The sequence below is a fragment of the Tetrao urogallus genome, assembly GCF_951394365.1.
Source record: "Tetrao urogallus genome assembly, chromosome: 6".
Lineage (NCBI taxonomy): Eukaryota > Metazoa > Chordata > Aves > Galliformes > Phasianidae > Tetrao > Tetrao urogallus.
Window position 1 is genome coordinate 30,491,633 of NC_136819.1, and position 27,181 is coordinate 30,518,813.

The 27,181-nt window shown below is 33.6% G+C and overlaps 1 protein-coding gene across 1 annotated transcript in view; it reads right to left on the reverse strand.

Moving 5' to 3' along the window:
- The window catches only part of RYR3 (ryanodine receptor 3), a gene marked incomplete at both ends in the record, with an annotated part of 184,305 nt that overhangs the window by 133,505 nt on the left and 23,619 nt on the right, over positions 1-27,181 (reverse strand). Inside the window, 9 exons of the mRNA XM_079537855.1 lie at positions 1,823-1,979; positions 2,820-2,894; positions 6,259-6,352; positions 7,988-8,087; positions 8,528-8,640; positions 11,419-11,497; positions 12,476-12,547; positions 15,258-15,365; positions 18,478-18,597. Coding sequence (XP_079393981.1) covers positions 1,823-1,979; positions 2,820-2,894; positions 6,259-6,352; positions 7,988-8,087; positions 8,528-8,640; positions 11,419-11,497; positions 12,476-12,547; positions 15,258-15,365; positions 18,478-18,597 — 918 coding nt within the window. The remainder of the gene's footprint in view (positions 1-1,822; positions 1,980-2,819; positions 2,895-6,258; positions 6,353-7,987; positions 8,088-8,527; positions 8,641-11,418; positions 11,498-12,475; positions 12,548-15,257; positions 15,366-18,477; positions 18,598-27,181) is intronic.

Sequence of the window (27,181 nt, forward strand, 5' to 3'; positions counted from 1 at the left end):
AGACACTCTTTTACCAGCTTTCAGAAAGAAAGAATATCTTGATGGAGAAATGTTTTATTTCCTTTTGGATACTCCACAGCAATGTATGTTCTAAGCACTCTCACCTGAATTCAGTGTTGATTCCACTTGAAAAAAAAACCCAAAAAACTAGACTAAATGACTCCCAAGGTCCCTTTCAGTCTGAGTTACTCTAGGCTTTGAAAGGGCAAGAGTGCTATAAACAGCAAGGTATTCCTGTACCCTATGTTTAAGGATCTGTACACAGTTGGATAGGAAGGAATTAGTAATCTTGAAATTTCCTTTAATTTATGCCATTTTAAGGTACAGCCAAGTGAAAACATTTCTCAATTGAGAGAATGAACATGATAAAATCGTTACAAAATTTTACAAAGATTTATGTGCAGAAATTAAAAGACGGTCACATTGGCATCCATGTTGTACAGCCATTCATTCTAAGTTCTTTAACCTTTTAATCTCCATATAATCAGCATAGGTTGGCTTTAATGAGTTTTTTCTTCCTACAGGATTCCGTTGCTTGAGAGTAAGCAATAGTTTTTATTCTTTCCTCAGACAAAAGCAAAGTTACATTAAGCCAGTGTGCAATTCGGCAGTGATTACATTATAACAACTTGAACAAAGTGTTGAACCAGTAACTGTGGCATTCCTGGCACACTGACCATTAACAAGGTGCTCTGGTTTGCAAAAAAAAAAAAAAAAAAATAAAATTAAAAATAAAAATAAAAATTGGAAAAACTTACAGCCATAATAACTGGCTCTGCACAACATCATACCTTAATCTGAACTGCATAGCCTTTTACGTTGCAAAAAGAATGAAGTATTTGGTGAGCCTCTGCTATCTAAGTTGCAGATCCTATTACTTTTTCAATTATTCTGATTGGTTAAAATAAGAATTGTTGGCATGCTGCATGCAGTCACGCTAATGAAACAGTTGTGGTTATTTTAAAAATACTAAGGAGTATTTTCTTCATTATATTAACAGAAGTCTAGGGTCTGCCAAAGCCTTAAATGATGGATTTTATTTCATACCCATCTAACTTCAGAGATTCTCTTTCAGTACTCCTTAGGGACCATACAGCATTCACAATGACATGGAACATTTAACTTCTTATATCCAATCAAAGATACCTATTGTAGAAGCTACAGCAACTGTTTGCACTGTCATTAAAGCATGTAAAAATTATCATATTTGATGTAAAAACATTTCACTTCCTGGAAAAAGAAAGTTATTAATTTTGCCTACTTTCATATTCAGTCTTCATCCCCTCTCATTAGTACTGTCTTTCTGAGCTGGAAATGGTGAAAAAGCTAGTAACATGCAATTAGCAGCTGACTAAATTGCACAGCATATCGTTTAGAAATCAACAGTAAATTTTTGTTTGCAATTCACCTGTCAGCACACAGCACAAAGAATAACAAGGGCAGAATTTTTCCAAACTGAACTGAATTTCAGCTATAACCTAACTGAAATAAAGGACAATCTAATGACTTGCTGACTAACTAAAACGATTCTAAAACATTTGTATTAAACAAACTGTATCTTGCACTGTATTATCTTTTAATTGTGTTTGATTATTATTTTTAAACTGGTCAATAGCTTAGTTTACTCTGGAATTTATCTATCAGTCTCATTTCTCTTCAAGGAAAACTTCGTTACTCTTGATTCAGGATATTTACTTTTCGATGTAAATGCAGAAACCCCAACAACTACAATATATACATTAAAAATAAAAGGTATTGAACCAACTCAGATCTGCATTTGAGTGCTTCATATTGAGGACAAACTTCCATTAAAGTCATTTACCTTTGATGCTCTGAAACAAAAAGCAGAAGATGTTGTGTCTGACTTTTCTCTGTCCAACATTACCAGACCTTCATCATCATTCAAAGCCAAGTACATTCCTGTTGTTATATGTCGAAGACGGAAAGGCTGTCCCCATCTGATGTTACTTCCACTCCAACTAAACATATGAGACATCAAGGAATAATTCATGAAGTAAACAAAACTTTTTTTTTTTTTCAGAAATTAGAAATGATATATATAGAAAGTCTTTTCAATATCTGCATCACATCAGATGCAAAACTGGTAATATGTTTGCAAATGGAACCTTGCAAGGAAGCAATCTCTGTAATTGTCTTGCTTCTCTAACCTCTCCCTGTTTTATTAGGATATGACACCCACTATCTTTAAAAATCACAATATTTTCTGAAAAATATTAACGTGCATATTAGCTATTATAATACAGTTGACTGCATAAATTAATTAAACTTAGGTGAAGGACTCAGTGTTCAAAAGAAGTAGTATATTTTCCCTTAAGATGTAGAATAACTCTGCTAATTACAAGCATATTTCATTTGTAATCACAAATACACCAAGTGTAAAGCAAACAGGCATTGCAGAAGGCCACCGAAGTTGACATTAAGTACCCTTATGGTACACAGAAATTTCATTTCATTTGCAACAAGAGATAACTAACCACAGAGACTGTGTCTATGAAAAACATCCATGAGAGATATTAATGTTTTGACTTCCACACATGCTTCTAAAATGATAAGTGAAAACTAAGCAGCAACATCTCAAGCATAAGTATCTCATAGGCAACATTATTTTTGACATGGGACACAGATGAAAAAGGCTTGCAATACTGACATTGTATCATTGATAAATTACTTTTTATTTTGAGTATGAGCAGGCTAACTTTATTGTACAGCAGGACAAATATATTAATGATGCTCTGTGAATCTGTGAAATTGATGTGAGCATAACAAAAGTTACTAAGAAATCCAAAAAAAACCTGTACCTTATTCGAAGGGGTTCTACTCTCCACAAAGATCTTGCTCGAACACCTGCTCCTCCAGTTTCATAAAGTACTTTCCTACAGAAAGATTCAGAAGATCATCCTCTTGCCTTTGTTTGTGCTACTTAGTTTTCTGAGGACTGAGTTCTATAAACCATCTAGGAATCCCAGCTAGCTCAATGGATGAAGGTGAACAGAAAAAAAGATTTTTACTTGTCATTGAGAACACTATAGAGTATACAAATGTCCCAGGCAAGTTAAGATTGAAAGCCATTTAGATTAATCCACTCTCTCTCATAAGTTGATAAAATACTTTCTTTTCAAACTGGCTGAGAATTTTCTTTTGTAGCTTACTGATAAAACTATGTAATTCATAAATTCCTAGTAGATTAATCTAAATTACTAATGCTCTAAAATATAAACACAATATTAAAAATAATTACACACAATTGCAAAATTAACAATAATCAGCATGAATACTACATCAGCCATACCACTGTTAGAACTGCTTCTAACTTTCTAACTAAAAAATGGTAATAAGAAAACAAAAGCACTCAATTATAGTCTTTACACAGAATAAATATTACAGATAAAATATGTTTCTAATAGTACAGCAGATAAAGGTTTCTTTTATTAGAAGTTCTGTGTCCTGAGTTTTCAGATGAAAACTTTAATATTACGCATTTTATTTCCTATAGCCTTTATATATTAAAAAGATTACATACATTCTGGTGCCTGGATTACAAAATTTGAATTATTTCTAAAGCTTAAAAAATATTACTCATATATACTCCTATGAGCAGCACTGTTTCACACTATCATTTATGGAAGCTAGACCTTCTGTGCTTACTTATCTTTAAAAAAACAAAACAAAACAAAACAAAACAAAACAAAACAAACAAAAAAAAAAACACCAAAAACATGCAGCAAGGGAATTCAAAATCTGCCTTCCTGCTCAGTCAAAGTATTCTGTCTACTCTATATACATGCATGGAAACATCATAACCTGTTATGTGGTCTGTTCTAAAACACAGTAGCATTCTGAAATAAAGAATTTTAACTGGCTCTTCAGATTGTCAAATGGTTTTATTTATAACAGCTATCAGGATAAAAGATCTGTTTAGCATTATTCTCATGCAGCTCCTGGACCTGAAAGTCAACACGTGAAATGAAAGCTTTGTTTTATCTTAACTGACCAAGTACATAAGAAACTTTTCTTCTAATGAGAAGAATATTTGATGATCAGACTCTTGACTGACATCAGTAATAAGAATCTATATGTTAAAACAAAATAAACTAACATGACATATCATTTACATAGAGTATCTTTATAAGAATATGGAATTGTAGGTCTACATCTATTCATTACACAGAAGTCACATTTAAGAATATGTATGCAATTCCAAAAATTTCAAAATGATTGTGTACAATAAACACAAGAATATAAATTTCTCAGAGAAAAGATAACAGCATTTCCTATGTTTTTTGTATTCCATGTTTCATATACTCTAAAATTGAAATATAAAGTGACAAAAAAAAAAAAAGAAACTAGCTACCAAATCATTTTCATTTCAAACTAAATGAATATAGTAAATACATAATAACCATTTCAAGTTTCTCATTTTCATCCTAGATCCTCATTGTGTCCATTTGCCTTACTAGTGTTACTCTAATGATGGAAGAGCCTAGTGAACTCTTCTCTAGACAAGTTCAGAATTAGTAATTTGCTTCCATTCTCCTTTTACCTCCTCTATTTATGCTTGGCTCAACTCAACCATGTCTTCACCAAACTGACTTGGCTACCATAAAAATTCCTCTGTTCACCTCTTACCTTTAAACCCATACACTGTTTAATTCCTCTAATCCTTTTCCAGCTTTTTCTGTGTGCAATACTATTATATCCTTAGCGGCCTGGCCTTATGCTAGTAATTCTGCAAGTAAAAAATAATTTTTGCTTTTTCTTAAACACATCTACATTATGCTTTCTTCAGCTTCTCCTTCATTCCATCCATTCATCCCTCCTATTCTATGTTTCTGCAAAACCTTCCTTTCTGACTTGCAGAAAGATTATTGCGTGCATTTTTCCTAATCTTGTAATAAAAGACAGTAGTCCCCTATATGAACTATGAGAAGCATTCTTTACAGAAGCCTACAGAAAATTAAATGTCTCTTCCATAAAAAGAGCAATTATCAGCATTGTATAACTTAGGAAGCTTGTTTAATAGTATTACTGGAATGCATAGAAATGATTAAGTAAGGAGATAGAATCACTATTTTTATAGAACTCTCACTCTCATTCCTATTGCTGTTTGTTTGCTTTGCACCTATCAATTTTGTTTTGGGGGAGAAAAAAATGACTCCTATAACTACAACCCAGTAAGAACTTGGCCTTATACCACTATGCACCTTACTAATCAGAGAGATAACACCAAATCAACCACTTTAAAATGATCAGTTTACCATTGGTTTACATACATGCAGGCTTAGATACAATATAGTACTTCTGAACTTATTCTAACCTCATTAAGACTAGATGGTGAAAATATTATCTGTATTTGACATCTGATCTCCACAACATACCAAAGTCCTAACATTTTCACTAACGTTACGCTTTTATACTTGAGATGCCTACTTAACATTTCATGCTCAGTGCAAACTTACTATCATTTACATATAGGAAGAGAACAGAAAGAAAAGGTCATTAACAAGTATTCTCTAACACTCACTTTGGATCTGCAGACTTCTTCACTGAACAGAAGTATAAAAATTGAAAACTTAAAACTGAGAATTCCATTTAGTTTGTTATCTGAGGTATCATATTCCCTAAAGCATACCTGATTTGCTACAACAGGTGCAGAGGTCTTATTTGTTGAGTATGACCTTTAATGTTGCTTTTCTAAATATTGAAATAATTAACTTGCTGTGTTTTTGACTCAGCAAAATGCAAAGTTAAATTCTAGTCATAATAAACCATCATTATATATTATAGATGTAGATTTAAGTTCAATACAAAAGAGATTTAGGCTAGGTAATACAATTTAATTATCAATACATTAGTACAATTTGAGCAAGAAAGAACTTGCCAATGGTAAAATATATATCATATATGAAATATGCTGTAGAGACTGGGCTTACAGAGATTTTTTTTTAGTGCCTTTATTTATTATTAAAATGTTCCCCATTAATGCTTGCTGATCTCAGCTTATAGTAGCACACTAGACAGGTTGAAATCTTGGTGTTGAATTTCAGAAATACAAGAACTTAAGAGTCATTTTCTGCTTAGTAGGTCTCTCAAATTATAACAGTGTCTCTGTCTAATTAAAAATTACTATCAAGACAACTGAACCTATATAACTTATATAATCTTAAATTTAACTGACAATTAATGATCCATACTTATATATTTTTGAGAGAAAATGTATAAAAATACACCACCACTCACTTTTGCTGTGAATCATTCTGATCTGTAGAAGGAATTGTCAAACACTCATCACGACCATGGAAAAAACGTACTACATGCCCACCAAGAAGATACCCTGCAGAAGAATCACATTCACTCATTAGTTTATATTGGCCATCCCAAAGTGTCATTCTCAAAATAAAAAATAAAAAATAAAAACTCTAATAGTTTTAATAATATCTCTGTGAAAAATTATGTTAATTCTTATTATCTTTTACAGTTACAGCAAAATATTTATTCTGAAATTAAAGATAAGAGGAAAGCAATCTCTTAACATTTAAAAATCAAATTCTGGGACAGAAAAGGAAATGGAAAAAACACATAATTACTCTTTTGAAAATTGAATGCTTTATGTAGAAGCCAAATTTGTTAAAAGAACAAGTATATAAAGTGGGAAAGTAGAACAAAACTCATATTAATGCTGTTGATCCAATATGAGTTCATAAATTAAAAAAATGATAATGGGCAATTATGCTGTTGCCAGTTATTGCCAAGGTCAAAATGAAGAAAGAATGTTAAGAAAAATATCAGGGTAGCATATTCTGTTCTATCAAAATTATTTGACATAAATTACAAAGATTCTGTTATGAGACTTCTTTACTTCGTCATGTTACATCAGTATCCTCTTTTGTACTTTGAATGCTTCATATCTTTCCTTACAAGCTAGAAGAAACATTTTTAAAAAGTACTGATTTTCCTATGTTTTATGCTGTGCATATTATTTTGATCTAGTTTCAGTGAAAATCCACTATTCTCTCTATTAAATAATATTAAAAGCATCAATTATGAATTATATGAATTATATTATTTCATTTTTCCTTTTCTTTACTTGTGTGTTATCCCATGGACACTTTCAGTTCTCTTTAACACAGTTCTTCATGAAGTTCTGCAGGAGTCATCACATACAATTTCAGTTCTCATAAGCTTCTTGAGAATATACAGACTTGGTTGACTTTATAATCTTGCAATACAATGTGTTGAAGAGGATAGCATTGAGATAGGGAGCAATATCAACTGAATGAATCCTTCATTACAGAACAAGACGTTTCACACACAGAATAAGGTAACATTTCTCAAACATGATTGAGAAGTGCAGCAAAGGACCTAGTGAGAAATCAGACTATGTGGTATGGGATTTAAGGCTGAAAAACACGATGTATTTAAAGAGTTCATTTTCAATGACTATCAGAGAGAGGCAATAAAGAAGCAAGGCTGTGAGATCCAGAAAGGTTCTTTAAATTTGCAGGTATCTTTAAAAAACATGATGAGGATATTGAACTACAAGAAACCTGTTTTCCATTTTGCATGTACCTCATTTCTCTTCTGTTCTCTCATGGAACAGGGCTATTGAAATTCCTCAGCAAAATCTAAGTTTACTGACTTTTCTTACTTATCAGCCCTTACTCCCAAAAATTAAACTGAAGGCCATGAACTCATCTGTTGCTTGCTTGGTCTTCATTTCTCATGTTACTGTTTATGCTTTGTAAATCCAGAATTAGATTACTCATTTAACTTTTCAGCAGTTAACTCAGCTGAAGCATCTGTATTTCCCCATTTTCCCTTCCATTAATCTCCTATCATCCCATGCTCATTTCCTATAATAACCTGTTTTGTTTGATGTTTTGAGGTGTTTTCATTCATTCACTTTTCATGAAATATGATACAAAGCCATTCATACTGTACAAATTTCTAAACATATAAAACACCAAACCTTCTGTAATATTGCTTCCTGAGCATGTAGGATGTACATTCCAAAGTGTCTGCATAAAGGAGGCGTCCACCTGAATACTTCCATTTGACATGGAGAGATGCTGAAACAAGAAGATAACAAGAAACAGTGAATATTGTGCTTAAAAATATTTTAATACGTACTTCCTCAACAAAACAGAAATACAAAACAATGTAGACATACATACATTCTTTAAAAATTGGTCAGAACATGCTTTTTAAATGATCTTTTCTAAACTCTAACCAGCACTCTACAGCTACAGCTTAGAAATATTCCAGTTAAGAGAAATAAAAACCTCCCTAGAGAATATTGAAGGCCAAAGGCATGAAAATAAGCATGATCTAGTGCGAAGAAAACTATTCACAGAGGAAAAAAAAAAAAAAAAAAAAAAAAATCATTAGAACCAGATATCATTTTGTAGATCGGAAAAAAAAATAATAATCGTTTGTAAGAATCCCAACACTTTTCCAGCAGATTGTGCTTTTCCACCATCTGGTTCACTTGCTTGAAAAACAAACCTACCAGGTATCTTTCAGAGGACACACTGACCAGGATAAGATCATCACCTATTCGAACTTTTTCTCCTTCTGACCTCTGTTTAGAAGCAGGGTGTATTGTCCACCAGCATGCCTCACCTAAATGACAAAAGATACTTATCATTGGTATACAAAACAGATAACTCCCAAAAAACTTAAGGATATTTTTGGACAATATTGAAACAACCTAATGAAGAATTGTCTTGTAAGACAATCATACAAAGCCAACTCATTGCTTTTTTTCTATCCACTCAAGTTTTTCAATTTTTTCAAAACTGTTTTTTTGGCAGCTAATCTTTGCCATCACTGAAGATGTTACTTCCTGTTGAATGCTTTGTTAAAGCCACTAATCATTTACAAAACAATGCTTAGAACTATTTTTCCTTCAACAGCAGTAAGTTGGTGGTGCTGAAGCTACCTTGGTCTTAATGATCAAATTTTGGGTCTTCTTTTCCTTAATGTCCGTATCTGTATTCACAATATTCTGTACTGCTAAACTACAATAACATTACAGAACTGAAAGAAATACTCCTTAATTTTACAATATTGCTGGTAGCATAAGGAAAAGTGCAAAAACCTTTTTAATCAACTTTCAAACATCACATAAAACATTCTTTAAGTATGAAAACTATGAAAATGATTATAAAGACAATAAAGAAAAGTTACATCCCTAGAAGTCTAAAGTACTAAATCCTCCAAAGTGAATCCTTTGAAGTATTCAGTGGCTTTTGAATCAATATTCACCAGGTCGAAAATGCTGTCTACAGATGAAACTGATTCAAAAGAACATTTTCATGGGCCAAAAGAGGGTCAAGAGGAAGTAATATTTTGATGTTTAGTTTATGAGCTGTACAAGCATGTTGTAGTTTTCAAAACTCTCAGCACAGAAAATCAGCTAATCACTCCTTTTACAGGCTACTTTTTACATATTACATCATGTGCAAGGATCTCTTGGTATACATATAGTAAAATAAATACCAATACAGATATCTGCCAACTACATATATTAAAAACTTCAAATGCACGAGCAGATACACACATGATCATTTTGAAAACAAAAACAGTAGAACTATGAACTACTATCTGAGTGAGAGAACACATGCATTCCTCTTACCAATATGCTTAAAGAAAATGGTCTCTGTATGAGGCAACAATCAAACACGCAAGGCTGAAACCATCTTCTTTATAGCTACTACTGAAAGACAAACCTCACTTATTCAAACTCAGGCCATGCAGATAACATAGACTGGAGCTGCTCTGAAAGTAATGCCTCCTATTTTATTATTTTGGCCCACAAATATAGAGGCAGATGTTTGTGGTAAGGCAGTAGAGGTTGAACCTTTCTACCAATATTCTCTTACATTTTGTTGCAGTGTGACAGATGGTAGCAGAGGGGCAGCCTGACAAAACAGTGTCTGATGGAAGTGCATATGAAGCAAAGATGTAAAATTTTATTTTCCCATGCATAAAATATGACACCCACTGACACTTGATGAACATTTATAGAGACCAAATACAGGATGTGAGCATCCGTCACAGAGACAGTGGGTGGTGCTTTTTAGCAGTGGTGACAGCAGTGCAAAAGACAAGCCACGTTCCAGATGGTCATGCAGATTTTTATGAGTGCAACATCACACCGCTCCTGTTCATCGTTGTGAGAATATACAGCTAATAGTGATAACTACATTGAAAAATAATGTTTTGTAGCTGAGAATTTGCTCTAACACACTTTGTCATTTTGAGCTCTTTCTGTTCATTGAAGTTTATGTGGAAAGCATTATTTTTGGAGTGACCTATGTAGACAATGTCATTTGGGAAGGAAGTTTCAAAGATCATGGCTCACAAATATTTTAAACATTTACACTACAGCGTCTCTCCATTGTCAATTAATCTAATTGAACTAATTAGTCTAATTAATTTTGATTTTAACTTATTTTCAAAACAATGAAAAAATAAACAGAAAACACAGGTTGATATAACAGAACTGGCATACTGTCATTTGAAGTGTCACATTAACAAGGAATGTACATAGGTACTTCGATTTCTCCTTCACAGTATGTGTCTTTCAGTGCGTACTACGAGTCATTTAATTATTTCTGGTGGAGGACTCATCACTTAGTAACTCTTAACACTATGTATACCGAACCTAAGCCTGTTTGTGATACCTTGCAAGTTAATTGCTTTTCAGTTAATTAACCTATCCCCTAAGCAGTGTGGCATCTTATTGTTTATATATGATACCATGGAATCTCAATTGTTTCCATAACATTTATATCAGCAGAAGTCTGACAGTATACCTTGAAAGCAACTGATTAAATTAAATTAAGATTAAATTTTAAAACTTTCTTATTGTTTCTTGCTTGTGATGCATCTTTTCCACAGTGAGATAATATTTTGATCCATTTTATGATTTTTCTTTGTTTTACCAACGTGCTCATTGCATTTTTTTCCTGTTTTCTGCATTACAAGCTGCCAGCTTCTTTTGTCATGTAGTTAGGATGTATATTATAAATGAACTGATACATGATGTTTTCATACAATTATTCTACTGATAGGGACCAACTATACAAGTAGAAAATTAATGCATCAAATCTATTTTATTTAACAGAAATTTTTACTTCAGTCATTACCGCTAGTTTTATTGTAGTTGTGGCAAATTAGTTTAATTACAAAGATGCTCTACACTCTTATGCAAAATCAGTTCATTTCCTGAAAGCCATCAATATTGATATTCATCATTTACTTTCAATCAGTGTATTTCTAGAGAACAGATACACACGGCAATCACAAGCTTATAGGAACACACATTTAATCACAATGCATCTTCTAAAAGCAGAGATGTCTGAAAACTTTTTCTTCAAAACTAACTTGTCATACCTGCTGCATTTTCTTGTAGTCCCACATCAAATGCAAGTTTATCAGTCTGGGATCTTGATGACGTTAAGCATGTTAAATACTGAAAAATAGTGGAGTTAATGAAAATCAAAATCAACAGTATCTGTTATCACACATGCAGAATAATTAATAATACATTCACATTACCCTACCCTACTATCAGAGATGTGTTTTTTTTCTTTCTTTTTAATTAAAGAATAGTGTTATTTATAAATATGCTTTCCCCAGTTTCTTTAAATTATCAAAATATTTTTCAATTCAGCACATATTTATCTTTTACAATATAACTCCTTTCCAAAGCTTCAAAAGGTTCATGATAGGAATAGACAAACATCTTAGTATAGTCTCATTGTAATAGATTTCCTGCATGACAGCATACCGCGTAATAATACTTTCAAATTCTGGTAAATCAAGGTAATTACAATTTGTGTGGTTTATAAAAAACAGTTACAGAAATTTAAGACGAATACAGTAGACTAATATACAGTATTCTAATACAGCAAAAAGTAGAGAAGATGCTTTCTTCATCTCTCATTTCTCCAACCTCTATTAATTATACACTAATAAGTCAGAGATCACAAGCAGTTAAAATTTTCCACTTGTACAACACAGTATAATAAAATTTATAAAAGGTAGTACATCTGTGGACACAGTCCTTGGGAACAACTTATTTGTGCATTATGACGGAAAACTCAACACATATTATGACACATTCACTTGTGTCAGCAGAAGCTTGCTAATGGAACAATCACTGGAATGGATTCCTGAAAAATAGAATTTATGGTTAAATTCAGTGCTAACTTTCTGACTGAAATGGATTTGAACAATCTAAATTTAAAACAAAGACCACTCCCACCGTGTTGAGACATCACAAGCTATTCAATTTTTTATTTTTATTTTTTAAATCTAGTATGGAAGACATATTATGGAAGACATACAAAAAACAGTAATTCAGAATTTTTGTAATTATTTTGATTTAAAATACATCTATTTATGAGTTTCATACTACCAATTTCCTTGCAAGTGCATTTTTGCTTACCATTTCACTGAATGAATGTCGAAGTAGTATAGCATGGCCATACAGCAAAGTTCTGTGACCACCTTGAGCTGCCTACAGAACATGGCAGAGAAGGTTAGAACACCAGCATGGACTACAAACAGATTTATGTGAGGATGTGAAGAGCAATTTTAAGTTAAAAAAAAACCATACATATTCAAGCAAATTATGAAATGCCTATGCTGCTCAAAAATCATAAATAAATTAGCTACAGCAACAGCCAAATATATGCCAAGAGAACAAATGTTCTTATAACAGCTTGTTATTGTAATGTAATTTTTAACATAATTAAATAAAATCACAGCATTTTCAAAAAAATATTTGAAGTGGAATATAATAATACTTACCTTTTTTACAAACTTCTCAGAGGCATTAAAAAACATAAAAAAATAAATACATATACACACATACACAAATTCTGAAAGAATTAAAAAATGCAACTACTGCAAATGTTTTAAGCACTTATGAAGGGTAACTACTATCTAGAGCTATTGTCACATTTAGCATTTATTAGATTCGTTAAATCAACTGCATCCATAATTTCAATGAAGCACAAATTGTTATTTTCAAATATGGGAATATATTACAAAACCAGAGTAGGCAAAACTGGATTTTCTTTGTGATCCCTTTAGTCAGAGAATTTAACATGTTCTGACTCTTTTGCATCAGAAAAATAAAAAAAGTCCAAGGGAAAAACTGTTGGAGTGGGTCTAGAGGAGGTGCACTAAGAAGATCAGAGAGTTTGAGCACCTCTTCTACAAAGGCTGATAATGTTCTCCTTTCAAGGAGTTACTTACATAGTCAATTTCCTTAAATTATAAAATTCCCCTTTTTCCTACATATTATTCTGATTATTTTCTATGATGCCAATAAAAAATGAAGAAATACTAGAACTCTGTTTATGGAATTCCAGAAGGAAATCAAAAGAAATCTCTCATCATGATATAAATTCAGCATTAATTTCTATTTGAACAAATATATTTAGCACTGCAGATTATTTGCATAGTAGTTGGTCAACATTTAGTCCCAAAAACTAAGTAAATGCATAGAATTTGTTCATGCTCTATTCTCAAGATAATAAAATTTGAATTCAATATTATGTTAAGAGAGCAGAGGATAAGTAGGGATAATAGAGAAGGATGCATAATATTCTTCACAGCCAGTGAAACCAACCAAATTAAGTCTTCCACACAGGCTTTTAAACTATTCTGGAAAATCCATTAAAGCCCAGCATAATAGAAGACAGCAACACCCAGATTTGGCATAATCTCATCAGGCTACAGAAATTTGAGAGATATAGTAAACATCAATGTACTGAGATTGCCTGCAACAATTTCACGAGAAATTTTAAGAGACATTTGTATGACTACTGTTTAATTCTAACTGAAAGTGGAATGCAGAATTTACTTCACACAAGTTTTGTGCCAGTCATGGTGCTGAAAAACACTCATTGCAGAATCTGTCATAAGAAATAAACACTGTAAAATCTTATTAAATATTAATTCATTAATAATGTTTTACCTCCTATTAGGAAGTGGTATTTCTAATTTTTTCCCTACAGTTCAACTGAACAGGAGAAGAAAACAATAAGTGAATTTACATATTATTTTAAAATCCTAAAACATTATACATGAATACAAATGGACTAGTGACAAACTAAGTGGAAAGCACAACTCATTTTATTACTTTGTCTCATTGATAGGGGAACATCTGACCATGCAGATCATTCAAAATACTGACAAATCTACATCTGAGGTTTCTATTAGGCCTAATTTTTACCTGTAATATTGTCCCATTTTGTCAAACAAATACAAGTTGTATATGAATTTTTATGTTTCATGGCTTTAATGATAATAAATCATGTGTAATAAAGTGCACTTATTTTTATGGAATTCTTTCTTAGTACATTGGGATTCCTAGGATATCTTAGACTTGAAGTGATACAATCAAAGCTTTTGTAATAAAAATGCAGATACAGCTACATTTCAATTTCTTGCAATCTCACATTACATTATAAGCATTCCAGTAAGTAGGCCTTAATAATACAGTAAAAAAATTAATAAACCCAAAGGACAAAATTATTAAATGATTATTTCTGTTCAACAGTTCTCGTCTCTTACCACGGGTTAAATCATTTAAAATTACAATAAAGCAGTGTAGGTACACACCTACCAAAAAAAAAGTAATACCTGTGTACTTAAATCTGAACTTATCACATAGATTTATATTTTTCCCTTTCTTCTGTTGATAGAACTTAATTCCCAGATGGTAATTTTATGAGAAGATAGGTCAAATAAAGCCAAATACCTCAAAAATTTTCTTTGCTTAGTGAAACGAGATCATGGAGATTTACATCACCATGACAAAATTATTTTGCTTTCCTCATTAATAAATAGCATTCTAATACAATAATGCTTTTTATGACAATAATTTATGACTCGAACAAGCCCCAACTCATATACTCTCATCGGATTCATAAAAGCCAGACAGTCTGAGGATGCATGATAATAAATAATCTCTGAAGATGATGTTACTGTTATCTGTAAATATTTCAATAGACTAGCTGCACCCATTCCTCAATGCCATATTAAAAAGTAACATTATTGTGGCAGTGGAGGACTAACTTCCCCAAGAAAAAAGGAAAACTGAATTATCTGCTATCACACAAATTCCCTCATCTAGAAAATTCTGGAACAAGGGAAGAAATTAAAAAAAAAAAACCCATACTCAGAAACTCAACATTCTTTGATGTCAACTTACTTACCCCTTCATTGGCATTATCCCCTGTGTTGGTCAGCATCTCTTGAAGGGCTCTTACAGACAGAGACTGTTCAAGGACAAAGTTACAGATGCAAAGGTCTGGAGGAACATACTGTAAAAAAAAAAAAAAAAAAAAAAAATTTAAACAATATAAGAACAAAAGAGCAGAGTATATTAAATGTGATGAAAAGTGTATTTGAAGCCATGTATTTTGATTTTAATATCTATTTTTCTGCTGGGTTTTTGTTTGTTTTTAAGATGCATGCAACCTCCTTTTAACAAAATAACATAAATCCACTCTTCAGAATTTGTCACTACAGTAACTTCACATACGCTAGAATTGTATTTATAAAATAATAGAATGGCTTGTGTTGGAAGATACCTCAAAGATTATCTAGTTGCAATACTGCATAAAAATTATACTATGAAAATTATATTTGTTCTTTAATATCATTTAAAAAAAAAAAACAAACAACAACAAAAGAAAATGTGGATGATATTATCTGATGAATAAAGCTTAAACTCTGAACATATTTATAGGTGCCCCTAAACGTCAAAGACTCAGAATCCTATGATTTAATAATATAACCTATTTTAGGGACCTTATTCTCAATTACTGAATCAACAATGACTGCTGATTTTGAAATATCAAACTTTAATTCAAAAATGAATAGCATCATTTTTCATCTGTTAACATTAATATGCCCAATAAAAGATGTTTATGTGAAAATAAATAAATAAATAAATCTCAGTGGGAATCTTATCATTGTATATAAATACCTGACCAGACATTATAAAGCCAAACTTCTCTGTGGCATCAGTGAAAAGACAAGAAGAAACTGACACATGCTGAAATTCAAGAAATTCCATCCAAGTGTGAGAAAATAATGTTTTTACCATGAGGATGGTCAAACACTAGAACAGGTTGCTCAGAGAAGCAGTAGAATCTTTTTCCTTGGAAGTGTTTAAACCTTACTGGACAGTGTTTTGAGCAATATGGTCTGGATGAACCTATGCTGAAGAAGAGGTTGGACTCTATGATCTCTATAGGTATTCTCCAACCTCAAAAATTCTGTATTTTGTGACTTAACGATACAGATCATGGCTTCAAATGCATTTTAAAGTTGAAATATGATTCATGAATTTTTAAATCACTGTGACAGGAGAGAACAAAATTCTTGATAAAGATGTTTTTTGAAGTGGTGCAAAGGGAAAGAAGATACACCTAAACACAAAACAGAAAGCAAATAAACAACAAACTACAGTTGGTTCTGTACAAAATTCTTCCTTGTTCTCTGTTATGACTGTCTGTTTAGAGATCTCTCTGGTTAGCTCTTTCAAAATGATTACATTATAAGCTCTGTGTACCTCTTAATTTTAAACAAACTTCAGAAGCTCCTATGATAGTATCTGCTGCTAAGGTATGAATGTAAAGTAGTTCCATAGAATTGTACAGTAACATGTTTCTCCTTTTCTTAGACCAGAATGAGGAAATGCACTATCTTCCACATTGTGTGGAAGAAAAGGATCTGGGGGTCTTGGTCAAAGCTCAGCTAAACGTGAGCCAAGAGTGTGCTTACATGGCCCAGAAGGCCAATGGCATCCTAGCTTGTATCAGAAATGGTGCTGCCAGCAAAAGCAGGGAAGTGATAATCCCTCTGCATTCAGCACTGATGATGCTGCACCTCAAATACTGTGTTCAGTTTTGGGTCCACTGCTATACAGACATCATGACCCTGGAGTGTGTCCAGAGAAGGGCAATGAAGCTGTGAGGAGTTTGAAGCACAACTCTTATGAGGAACAGCTGAGGGAGCTGGGGGATTGTTTAGCCAAGAGAAGATGAGGCTCAGGGGAGACTTTATTGCTCTCTACAGAGGTGACAAGGTGAGGTTTGGCCTCTTCTCCTGTATAATGTAAATTTCTCCTGTAAAACATATAATCTCATCCTCAAGTTCAACCAGGAAAGATTCAGTTTGGATGTTAGGAAACATTTCTTCTCTGGAAAACTGGTCAGGTGCTGGAATGGGTTGCCCAGAGTGGTGCTAAAGAAGTGTTTAGATGTACTATGTGGCATGGATCAGTGGGAAAATATTGGTGGTAGGTGGATTGTTGAACTGGATGAAGTGTTTTCTAACCTTGATGATTGTATCAGAAATACATACCACATCACAGTTGAACTGTCAGTCATTAAACAATTCCCAATTGCTCAAGAATTTTAAGACAACAGTTGAAACACATGAAAACTAAAGACTTTATCTTCATCATGTGAAAGATAATTGATCATTTGTAAAATATATATACTTCAAATGATCACAAAGAATCAAAGTTCTTTGCAAAGAAATGCAAGTTTATCAGCAATAACTTTTTGCCTATGAGTTGAGCAAAGACTTCTTATATTGCATAAGAAACACTTTGGATTTAACCTAGTCATAATATTTGGACTAAAAATAGGACAACAGGGCAGCATTTCAGTAGAAAAGATGCAGAGACTCCACTAAAAAACAGAAGGAGAAATAAATGTTTGGGAAGAAAATAAGTAAACATACAGAACAAAGAAAAGTAACAGGATACAGAGAGTAAACAGAACAGAGGGAGTAGGTCCTGAAACTACCTTTGTTCTTAATGCTTTGCTTTAGTACAAGTCTCAAGTTTCATCTCATCCTTGCTCAAGCTCCTCCTTCTACTCTATTTTTTCTGTTCTTCCTTAATCCTTTTTTGTTTCCCCTTTGACAGTTGCTATCCTCACAACTTTTCAGTTACTTAATAATTATCCCAACTTTCTGCTTAATCAACATGATTAGAATTAACAGTTAACATCAATAATTAACAGATGACAGTGCTTCTGAAAGTAGTCCAGTATATATACTATATATTTACATATATAGAGAGAGAGAGAACAAGATAATTAAAACTATGGCCACAAAGAAAAGAAGCTTTTAATTAACTTAAATCTTAATAAGAGACTGAGGATATACTCTTGAAAATACAAAGCATTTCAAGTACAGAATTAAGTTAAAGACTAGTGGCTATGACTGTTAATAAATAAGTATGCCTCAAAATACTTTTAGAATCTCTAAAAAACCTCGTGTTGAAGTCACAGAAAGAAAGGAATACAAAGAGTACATCTAACATCACATTAAAGAAGCTGCAATTAAATATACTAATGGATAAGTGGGTTAACAGTCGTTGATCAATTACATCAGCTGAGAGAATCTACTTCTTACTTTAGCTTCTGATGTTGGTTCCAAAAAGCACAGGCGATTTCCAAGCCCCTCAGCTGCCAAGCAAAACTTCCTTTGTTCTTTATGAATACTGGAAACACACTGCAGTACTACTTCATCATCCTGTCACAACACAAGAGAGAAGAAAGGAAAGAAGTAAATAATTGGAAGTTACATACAGTAAAGCTACATGCATGCCAAAGGACTGGAAGACAGAATCCCTTTGAAATTTAATGCATTATATTTATATAACTGCTAAATGTACATACATATAGATTGTATTGATGCGTATATACAGTTGCACACATTTGTATTCAAGAAAGCATCAAAGTATTGTGGAGCTCATATCTCCAGGATTTTGAGAAATGTTCTGTTCCCTTAACAGGGCCAGCTGCAGTGCCACAAAAAAATAAATAAATAAATAAATAAATAAATAATAAAAAAAAATCATTTCTTTAGTTACCACAGCATGTCCTCTGATGCACAAACTGAACTTCAGAAGTCTCATTTAGTTTTGAAACCTCGTACAGCCAAAGATCCAAGTGCCGTTTTTCATGCGACTACTGAAATGAATAAGAAGTTTCTCTTTCATAAGAAAATGTTTCAGGCATATTTCGAGAATAAGATGAGTGTGGAAAAAGTGAGGTACAACAGCCTGATTGTTTAGTTCTTGCAATTATACCAAACTTTTACAAACTAGTACATAATACTATGCTCAAGACACCTACATACAATGTGACAAGCCCTTATTTACCTCTTAACATGTGATACTAAACTTTATATAAGCATGTCGAGTTAGATTATTTTTAGTGTTCAACTGTGTCATACGTGTACACAGAAATAAAACATACACCTTAATTTCCAATGCCTGTTCACTAATCAAGAATAAGACCAGTCATAGAATAGCATGTAAAACAAATTATTTTTATACAGATATTTAAGAGTTCACCAAAATACACTACCTTAGAAATTTTTTAGGGGGTGGAAGATGACAAAACAAGAGCAATATGATACGTGAGTGTCCTATCCAGCTATGCTATGACTGGTGTCAATTATTATAGTCAAAGCAGATACAGAGCAGCCGCCCGAACTAAGAGATCACTTGAACAATTATGTTCTAAAAACAGCACTTTTTTTTCCAGTCCATTATGCAACTGAAATATTATGACAAGAGAACAACTACTAACACTTGGAATAAAAGGTTGAAGTGACAAAATAAATTTCACCAAAGGAATTAAGTGAAGTGCCCTTTAAAATAAAAATTCAAAAGTAGTTTTTTCACTTGTGTTGGTCCTGACACGTGGGAAAGTTATGTGGCTTTCTTTTAGGTGACAGTTCATTGCCTGCTTACTGCTACTACTAACACAGATAACTATCACACTTAAGACTAACCAATCAGCAGTTACTGACAGCATCTCCTTATTAGCTTTGCACACTAGTCAATGACATTTTAAACTGTAATGTATGGAAATTCATCAATTGTATATATTAAAAATCAGAAAGCTAACATTTGTGGTAAATTAGGAGGTAAGAAGAATTATTTAAATAATTCCCAAACAATTCATTTTCTTTTTCTCTGCTATTTCTCCAACAATTTCTGTAATTCTCAGAAATTCTCAACTTACAAATTTAGAAGTAAAAAAAACATTCATAAGCACCATAAGTTGGAAAAAAAAGCATAGTAAATAATATACCATTACTTCTCTCTCTAAATGAACTTTTCAAAGTTGAATCAGAAGTATATATATTTTTGGAGAAAAATCAGAACATAATATAAGATTAAAATAAAAACGTTTAAATCATTTTTAACCAGCTGGTTCCTGTATTAACCTTAGAGGATACATATTTCACAAATCTGAAAAGAATAAAATACTAAAATGTGAATTTATAAATACCAAGGATTAGAATAAAATTGAGATTTGCACTTTCCAATGGCAACACTGACTTACGCATAGCTGTAACTGTACTTGTCCTCATCTACTATGCTCATGTATTCTTCATTCCACACACTGTGTATACATAGTACCTACTGAAATTTCAGATTTTTTCAAGCCCTTAACAAGCCTTGTTGCCCTTCTCTAAACCTGCTCCAGCATCTCAATGACCTTTCAGTACAGAGATGCCCAAAACTGAACACAGTACTCAAGGTGGGGTCTCACCAGTGCTGAGTACAGGGGCAGGATTACCTCCCTAGTCCTGCTCACCACACCATTCCTGATACAGGCCAGGATGCAATTGGCCTACTTGGACACCTGGGCACACTGCTGGCTCATATTCAGCTGACTGTCCATCAGTACACTGTACGGGAACTGCTGAGTCACGGCCTGAACCTCTGATTGATCACCTGAGGGGAGCCATGAGTCAGCCAGAGGAGCACAGCTGAAGGCAATTCACCTGTGCTGCCAGAAGGGGTGGAGCCTGGCTGCACCCCTCCTAGACCTATTTAAGAGCTGGCTACCAGCTGGGAAGGATCTCATCTGGAGATCCCCTCTTCTGGTGTTTTTTGTGGGTTAGCCTAGCATACGGGTAAGCCCTCCATTTATTCTCTCTTGTTATCTTAGTCTACTTTGCCTAACTCTCTTGTTCTTTCTTTTTTGTGATTATAACATCTTAATATCCATTGATTATACAGTACACTAAAGTCCTTTTCCATCAGCCAGCTTTCCAGCTATTCTTCCCCCCAAATGTATGGTTGCTTGGGGTTGTTGTGATCAGAATGCAGGGCTTGGCACTACTGAAACTCATACAGTTTACCTTGGCCCATAGATCCAGTCTATCCAGGTCCCTCCGTAATGCAGATCAACACTCCCTCCCAACTTGGTATCGTCTGCAGTCTTACTGAGGGTGCACTTCAACAGCAATGCATTAAGAAGCATGCAATCCACATAATTAGTAAAAAAAAAAAAAAAAAAAAAAAAAAACACTTTATTTTTTTAATTGAGCCACAGCTCAGTGATTCATTACCAGATAGTATTTAATCTCAGGTTTCAGGCCACCTTTCTCCTCAGATTTTATAATAATGGTAAACTTAAATTTAGAGTGTTGTCATGTGGTAATTAGCCAAAACATATAAAATTGATTTTAATTAAATCAATGACTTCACTTGCGGCAAAATGAGTCAGTGATCAAGAATTTATGCACTGCAGGCATGACTTTGCTTCTGCTTATTTCAATAGTTTTTTAACTCTAGATTTGAGAATAAAGGTACTTTTATGGCTGCTGAAATTGCTTCTTTATTTACGTAGCATATATATCCAATATTTAAGAATTATAGTCACTCAGATAATATGTTTAAGTTGGTATAGAAGCTGCATTCAACAACAAACTTCTGTGTCGCATTAAGTAGCACAAAACCATCAACATCTTAAACACATGCTTGCACATTTTTGTATAAAACGTTCAAATTTTGCTAGAAAAACATTTCATTTGTTACCTACTAATTCAACAACAGATTTACTGTTCTCTACCATACTCAGTACTAAAATGAACTCATAACATTGACATGACACTAAAAACACCTGCAGAAACACAATCAGCTTTGTTGTTAAAACCTGTAAATTCCAGTAAGTAGCTGCTTAGCAAAAGAATTATGCATATTTTTCTTATATTTTACTCACAGCTGCATATAAATCTTCAGGCACATGAACCACTAACTCAAAGACAAAGCTACTGTGGAACTGCTCAAAAGTATGCTCTCTACAACCATGGAAAATTTTTTATTTGATAATATTATATATATATATCTCCATATATAACATATATTCTTCCATAAGGAATTGTATATTACTATTTAAAAGGTTTTTTTTTTAAAAAAAAAAAAAAAAAAAAGCAAAAAAGCCTCAAAGCAATCCTACACGAAGTTGATGCCCTTCACAGCCCTGACTACCACAACACTGTTACACTTGCCGACTAGAGATCACTATTGCAAAAACTGCTCACAATCAAAATGCAGAGCCATCTTCCCTCTTGATAGAAAACAACCTACTCGTATTCACCTTACTGTATCACAAACCATAGGGCAGATGCAAGCAAACATGCTGATTAACATTTGAGCACTAGCTAGAGAATACTTTCTCCATGGGACTGCATTCATTCCCTGTTTTCAGGAATGATCTTGGAGAGCACATATAATTCACCAGAAACTGCCTTCTAAAACTGCTGCGTTCTTCTCACCAAATAAGGAATTACAGTCAGAGCTGAAAATGCTCCAACTGCTACAGGAGATGGGGTTGAAAAATTCATCAGTGCCCAACACTTCCTTTCATAAGTTCAATGGTCTCACTGCAAAGTTGTCTCCAAGCACTTGCATTTTCTGCAGAACTTAGTCCAAAATGCAAAAGATAGAGTGCATAGCTATTGTAAAAATAGGTTCTCTGTCATTTCTAAAAATCCAACATAGAAAACACAGTCTTTGGCCCTTTTAAAAAATAATCTCAGTCTTCTATTTGAGAGACAAAAGACTCTTGCTATTTTCAAGCTGGAACTTGAACAAGAGTGCTGCCCCTAGGATATGAATCTGGATTTTCTTCTCCCAGAAAAAAATAAAACATGCACACACACACAAAAAGAAAAAAAAAAAAAAGAAACAAAATAAACAACAAAAAACTCACCTCCAACTCTCCTGAACTTGACTAAATTAGAAGAATCTTAAGCAGGGGGAGTGAGGCATGGCTGAAATTACAATAGAGGAATGCACAAATGCTTGCTGGAATGTAACACTTGGTAGAGGTTAGCAACTTAATTTTGCTAAAATCTAGACTGCATTGCGCCTGTTAGGGGCAAGAACTTCAAGGAATGGAATCTGGTGGCAACAATTTCTTATGCTGCTTATGATTTTTATGCAATTACCTAGGATTCATAGAATGGCCTGGGTGGAAAAGGACCACAGTGATCACCTAGTTTCAACCACCCTGCCACGAGCAGGGCCATCAACCACCAGACCAGGCTGCGCAGAGCCACATCCAGCCTGGCCTTGAATGCCTCCAGGGATGCGGCATCCACAACCTCCTTGGGCAACCTGTTCCAGTGCGTCACCACCCTTTGTGTGAAAAACTTCCTCCTAAATTCAAGGTGGATGAATACCATCATTTTCAGGACAGGAAATTTTTCAGCCCCAAGTATGGCTTATGAACATTAAGTGGCTAGCCCTTCCATCAGAACTCTGCCTGTTCAGTTTCCCCTTCTTCTATATAGAATTCAAGTTGACAACCTTCTCAACTCAGCTATAGAAAAACTGAATTCCTGTTTGTTTTGAGGGGAGTTTCTACTAGCTCCATTTAATAGCAGTAAGCTCCTGCACCACAACAGTTGATGAAAATTATCTTCATGTCACACACAGCCTGTCTTTCGCAGGCAGAAAAGTCTTAGCCTAGACAGTTGTTCCTCATCTAATCACCCCTCTGACCTTTCCTTGAATCTTTTCCCATTCTAATATTTTGGGTTTTTTAAAAGACATGGTAACCAGAATTTCATGTGCAACTATTTGGACTAACTAATAAAAAGAGCATCTAAGAAAAACAGGACTGTTTACCCAAGCCAGCTTTGGGGGCTGTTATCAGCATATATGGTATAAGGACAACAGTCACACTTAAAAGAAAAATAATCAGTAAATATGAATGTGAGCACAGTCAAACAGTAGAGCAGGTTGCACAGACTGGTTATAGAGTACCCTGCTTAAAATGTAAATGGACAATGACTAACATGCTCTAGTGTCCTGTTCAACCTCAGTGATTCTGTGGTTTAATGAAATAAAAGAAAAATAATTAGGGGTATGATAAAAAGTTTATAAACATATAAATAGCTATGCCAACATCATAGAGAATACTATGTTTCTCATGTGCAAGATAGAATTACTAGTATAAAAGACTGTAGCAAGATACAGGCTGGTTATTAGAAAAGCATGAGGATATCAGTGCTAAAACTGACCCTGGGTAGGGAATGGAGTTTGTTCGGAAAACAAGTTATATCAACATCTGTGGATGTACTGTCACCTGGGTATGGTCTGACATTTCTTTGATAAGGGAATATATAGGTCTCTTAAAGCTCAGCTTTTCTAACATCCCATAATCTTTATGTAATCTTGCTTGTCTACTGTATGCTCAAACATGCTTTAGAATATTTGTTAGAGTCCACAGCTGAGGTCAGTATCTGGGTTGACACTGACTTAGAAAAGCTTTTTGCTCAGCAGGTTCCACATTCACTAGGTACAAGGGTGATTAAAAGATATTTCACTTCTGAACAGTTTTCGTACGACTTCAAGAAGTTGGGGGGGAAAAAAAAGTGCGTCCAACTCAGTTTTCATGTATAGTATATACACATATACACACAAAGAGAGACCAAAGCATTTGACATGAAATGTAGCAAAGAAGAAACATAAGAAATATTTTTCACTTAAAAGTCTTCAAGGTTAAGTCTTTAATAGTTCCATAATTTCCCTTCTAGTGGAAAACAATTAAGGGCTTAAGGCTTCAATAAGGTCAGATTTTGACAGACAACATCTAAGAAATAGTTACGATTCTTAAATTAATCTCATATCTACTGATGTAACTTCATAATTGCCTGTTCTTGTAAAGCTTTGTCCGAATGTTTGCATGCTACTGACTTATGAAGAATACCATAAACTGAAATGTACTTCTGCTGAGCACCTGGATTGTTCTTAAATGGTTTAGAGAACTGGTAAGACTTCATCCTGTTTAACTGGTTAAACAGGCTCACACTGCAGCATTATAAAATACATTATAGTGGAAAATTTTCCACATACCACAGTCTAATTTTATAATCTTTCCTGGTTATTACTTTCTAATGGTCCTTATCAGAGTTCAATTCACAGTTTCAAAATTAATGATACGATATTGGGGTTTTTTCACCTTTGCTGCTAGTGTTAGCATTAGCCAAATATCCATTTAGATGTTATACCTATATTTCCAATGGCATGCTTTGCATACTTCTCTATTTTTTAATTTTACTTTAAAGGTTACACATTGAAAAAAAAGGAAGAACTTTGCTTCCTCAAAAGTGGAAGAAGCGTACTTCAAAATAGAATTCTCAAACACTTTACACACTGTCATTCACTTTTTTGTCTCACAAGCATATCAGTAAAACAGATGTTTTCTGTTTCCAGAACTTTCAGTTTTGTTCACAAGTTACAGCAGTTATATTTTGCCAAACTGCTAGAAGGACACTTTTTGATAATATTCACTTACAGCATTGAAAATCTATTTCCCAGTAACTGATCATTTACTTACTATGTAAACTAATATTAGAAATAAAATGTACTTAAACTCAAGCACTCAAGCAAAGTTTATGAAACAAAAAAGTCCATGTGATATTTTTCATTCTTGCCATGTTTATACAGCTTTGCTGCAATATAATTAACATTTCTTTAGGATCTCCAAGAAATGCATGCCACACAAATATTTTGGTCCCAGAATAGAGAAATTACGGCCAAGCTGTTGAATTAGGAGGAGGTCACGTAAATATATTATGGGCTTTTCTTTGCTTTTAACATCTCTGTACAACCTGTCTGGCAAACACTATGTGGTAAGTCACACAGTGTTTGCCTGTCGCATAATAAAGGGGTACCTAGGCACGACTGTCGCGTTGTAAGTCATCACAAAACAGAAAGCAAATTATGAAAATCAGCCACCAGGACAAACTTTAAACCAGTGGTAGTAGTGAGCAGCTGCATTCTCAGCACACTTCCAGTACTTGTAACCAGTTGTTTTCAACTTCTTTTTTATAAACTTAAAAGCCTTTCCTCCCTCAATAAGTGCACAAATTTCCCCTAGTAAATGCAGTCAGTTCGCTACACATGGATCTTTATGATGACAGCAGTTATTTGATGGAAATTCATGAAACGCCATCTGACAGTTCTCAGGAGACTTTAAAAATAGAGCAGGGGTTGTCAGTCTACTCTGTCAGCAGTGGCTGGATCAAAGCCTGATCTCAACTTTGGAACATACTTCCGTATCTTATATCAGGTCATCAGCAAAGCATAATAAGCAAGTCATCAGACACCAATAAAATTAAAATGTACACCTTTACACTTCTGTTAATATTTCTGAATGAAATGCTTTAGAAAATGGAATTTGAGAGTCATTGCCTAAGGAAAAAAAAAAGGACTATTTGGATATCTTCTGGACTAATTTCACTATAATTGCTCTATATTTTGTTAAGTATACCCATTCTTTGCAAATTTGCAAGCATCTCCAACAGGTACTACAGATAGGCAAGGACAACAAGGTTGATACACATATATATGAAATAACTTGAGTTTCTATTGTGGTGCATTATCTGTTTCCTACACCTTTTTTTTCCCCTCTATTTTTTTTTTTCTATAAACCCCCCCCCTCTTCATTAGTTCTAATATACAAAGAGTCCTACAAAGTATTTCACTATTAACCATTTTGCTTCATTTTTCAGTATTTCAAAAAGGCTTGCCAATGAGGTATTTACAGTTTGATGCCTTCCTTTTATTTGTACGACTACATTTTTTTCAATTCTTCATGGAAAAGCATGGGACGGTGTCAGTATACCACAATGAGTAGCAACACTGTAAATGACATCCAAAATATTTATGCATTTTCTGTCATAAGTGATAAGTGCAAAATATTAAGAATTACCTCTTCAAATTTATACTGCAAGGAAGGCAGCTTTTTAACAGAGCTTATACAGTCATACAAGTCATATCAATGACTTTATGTAAATC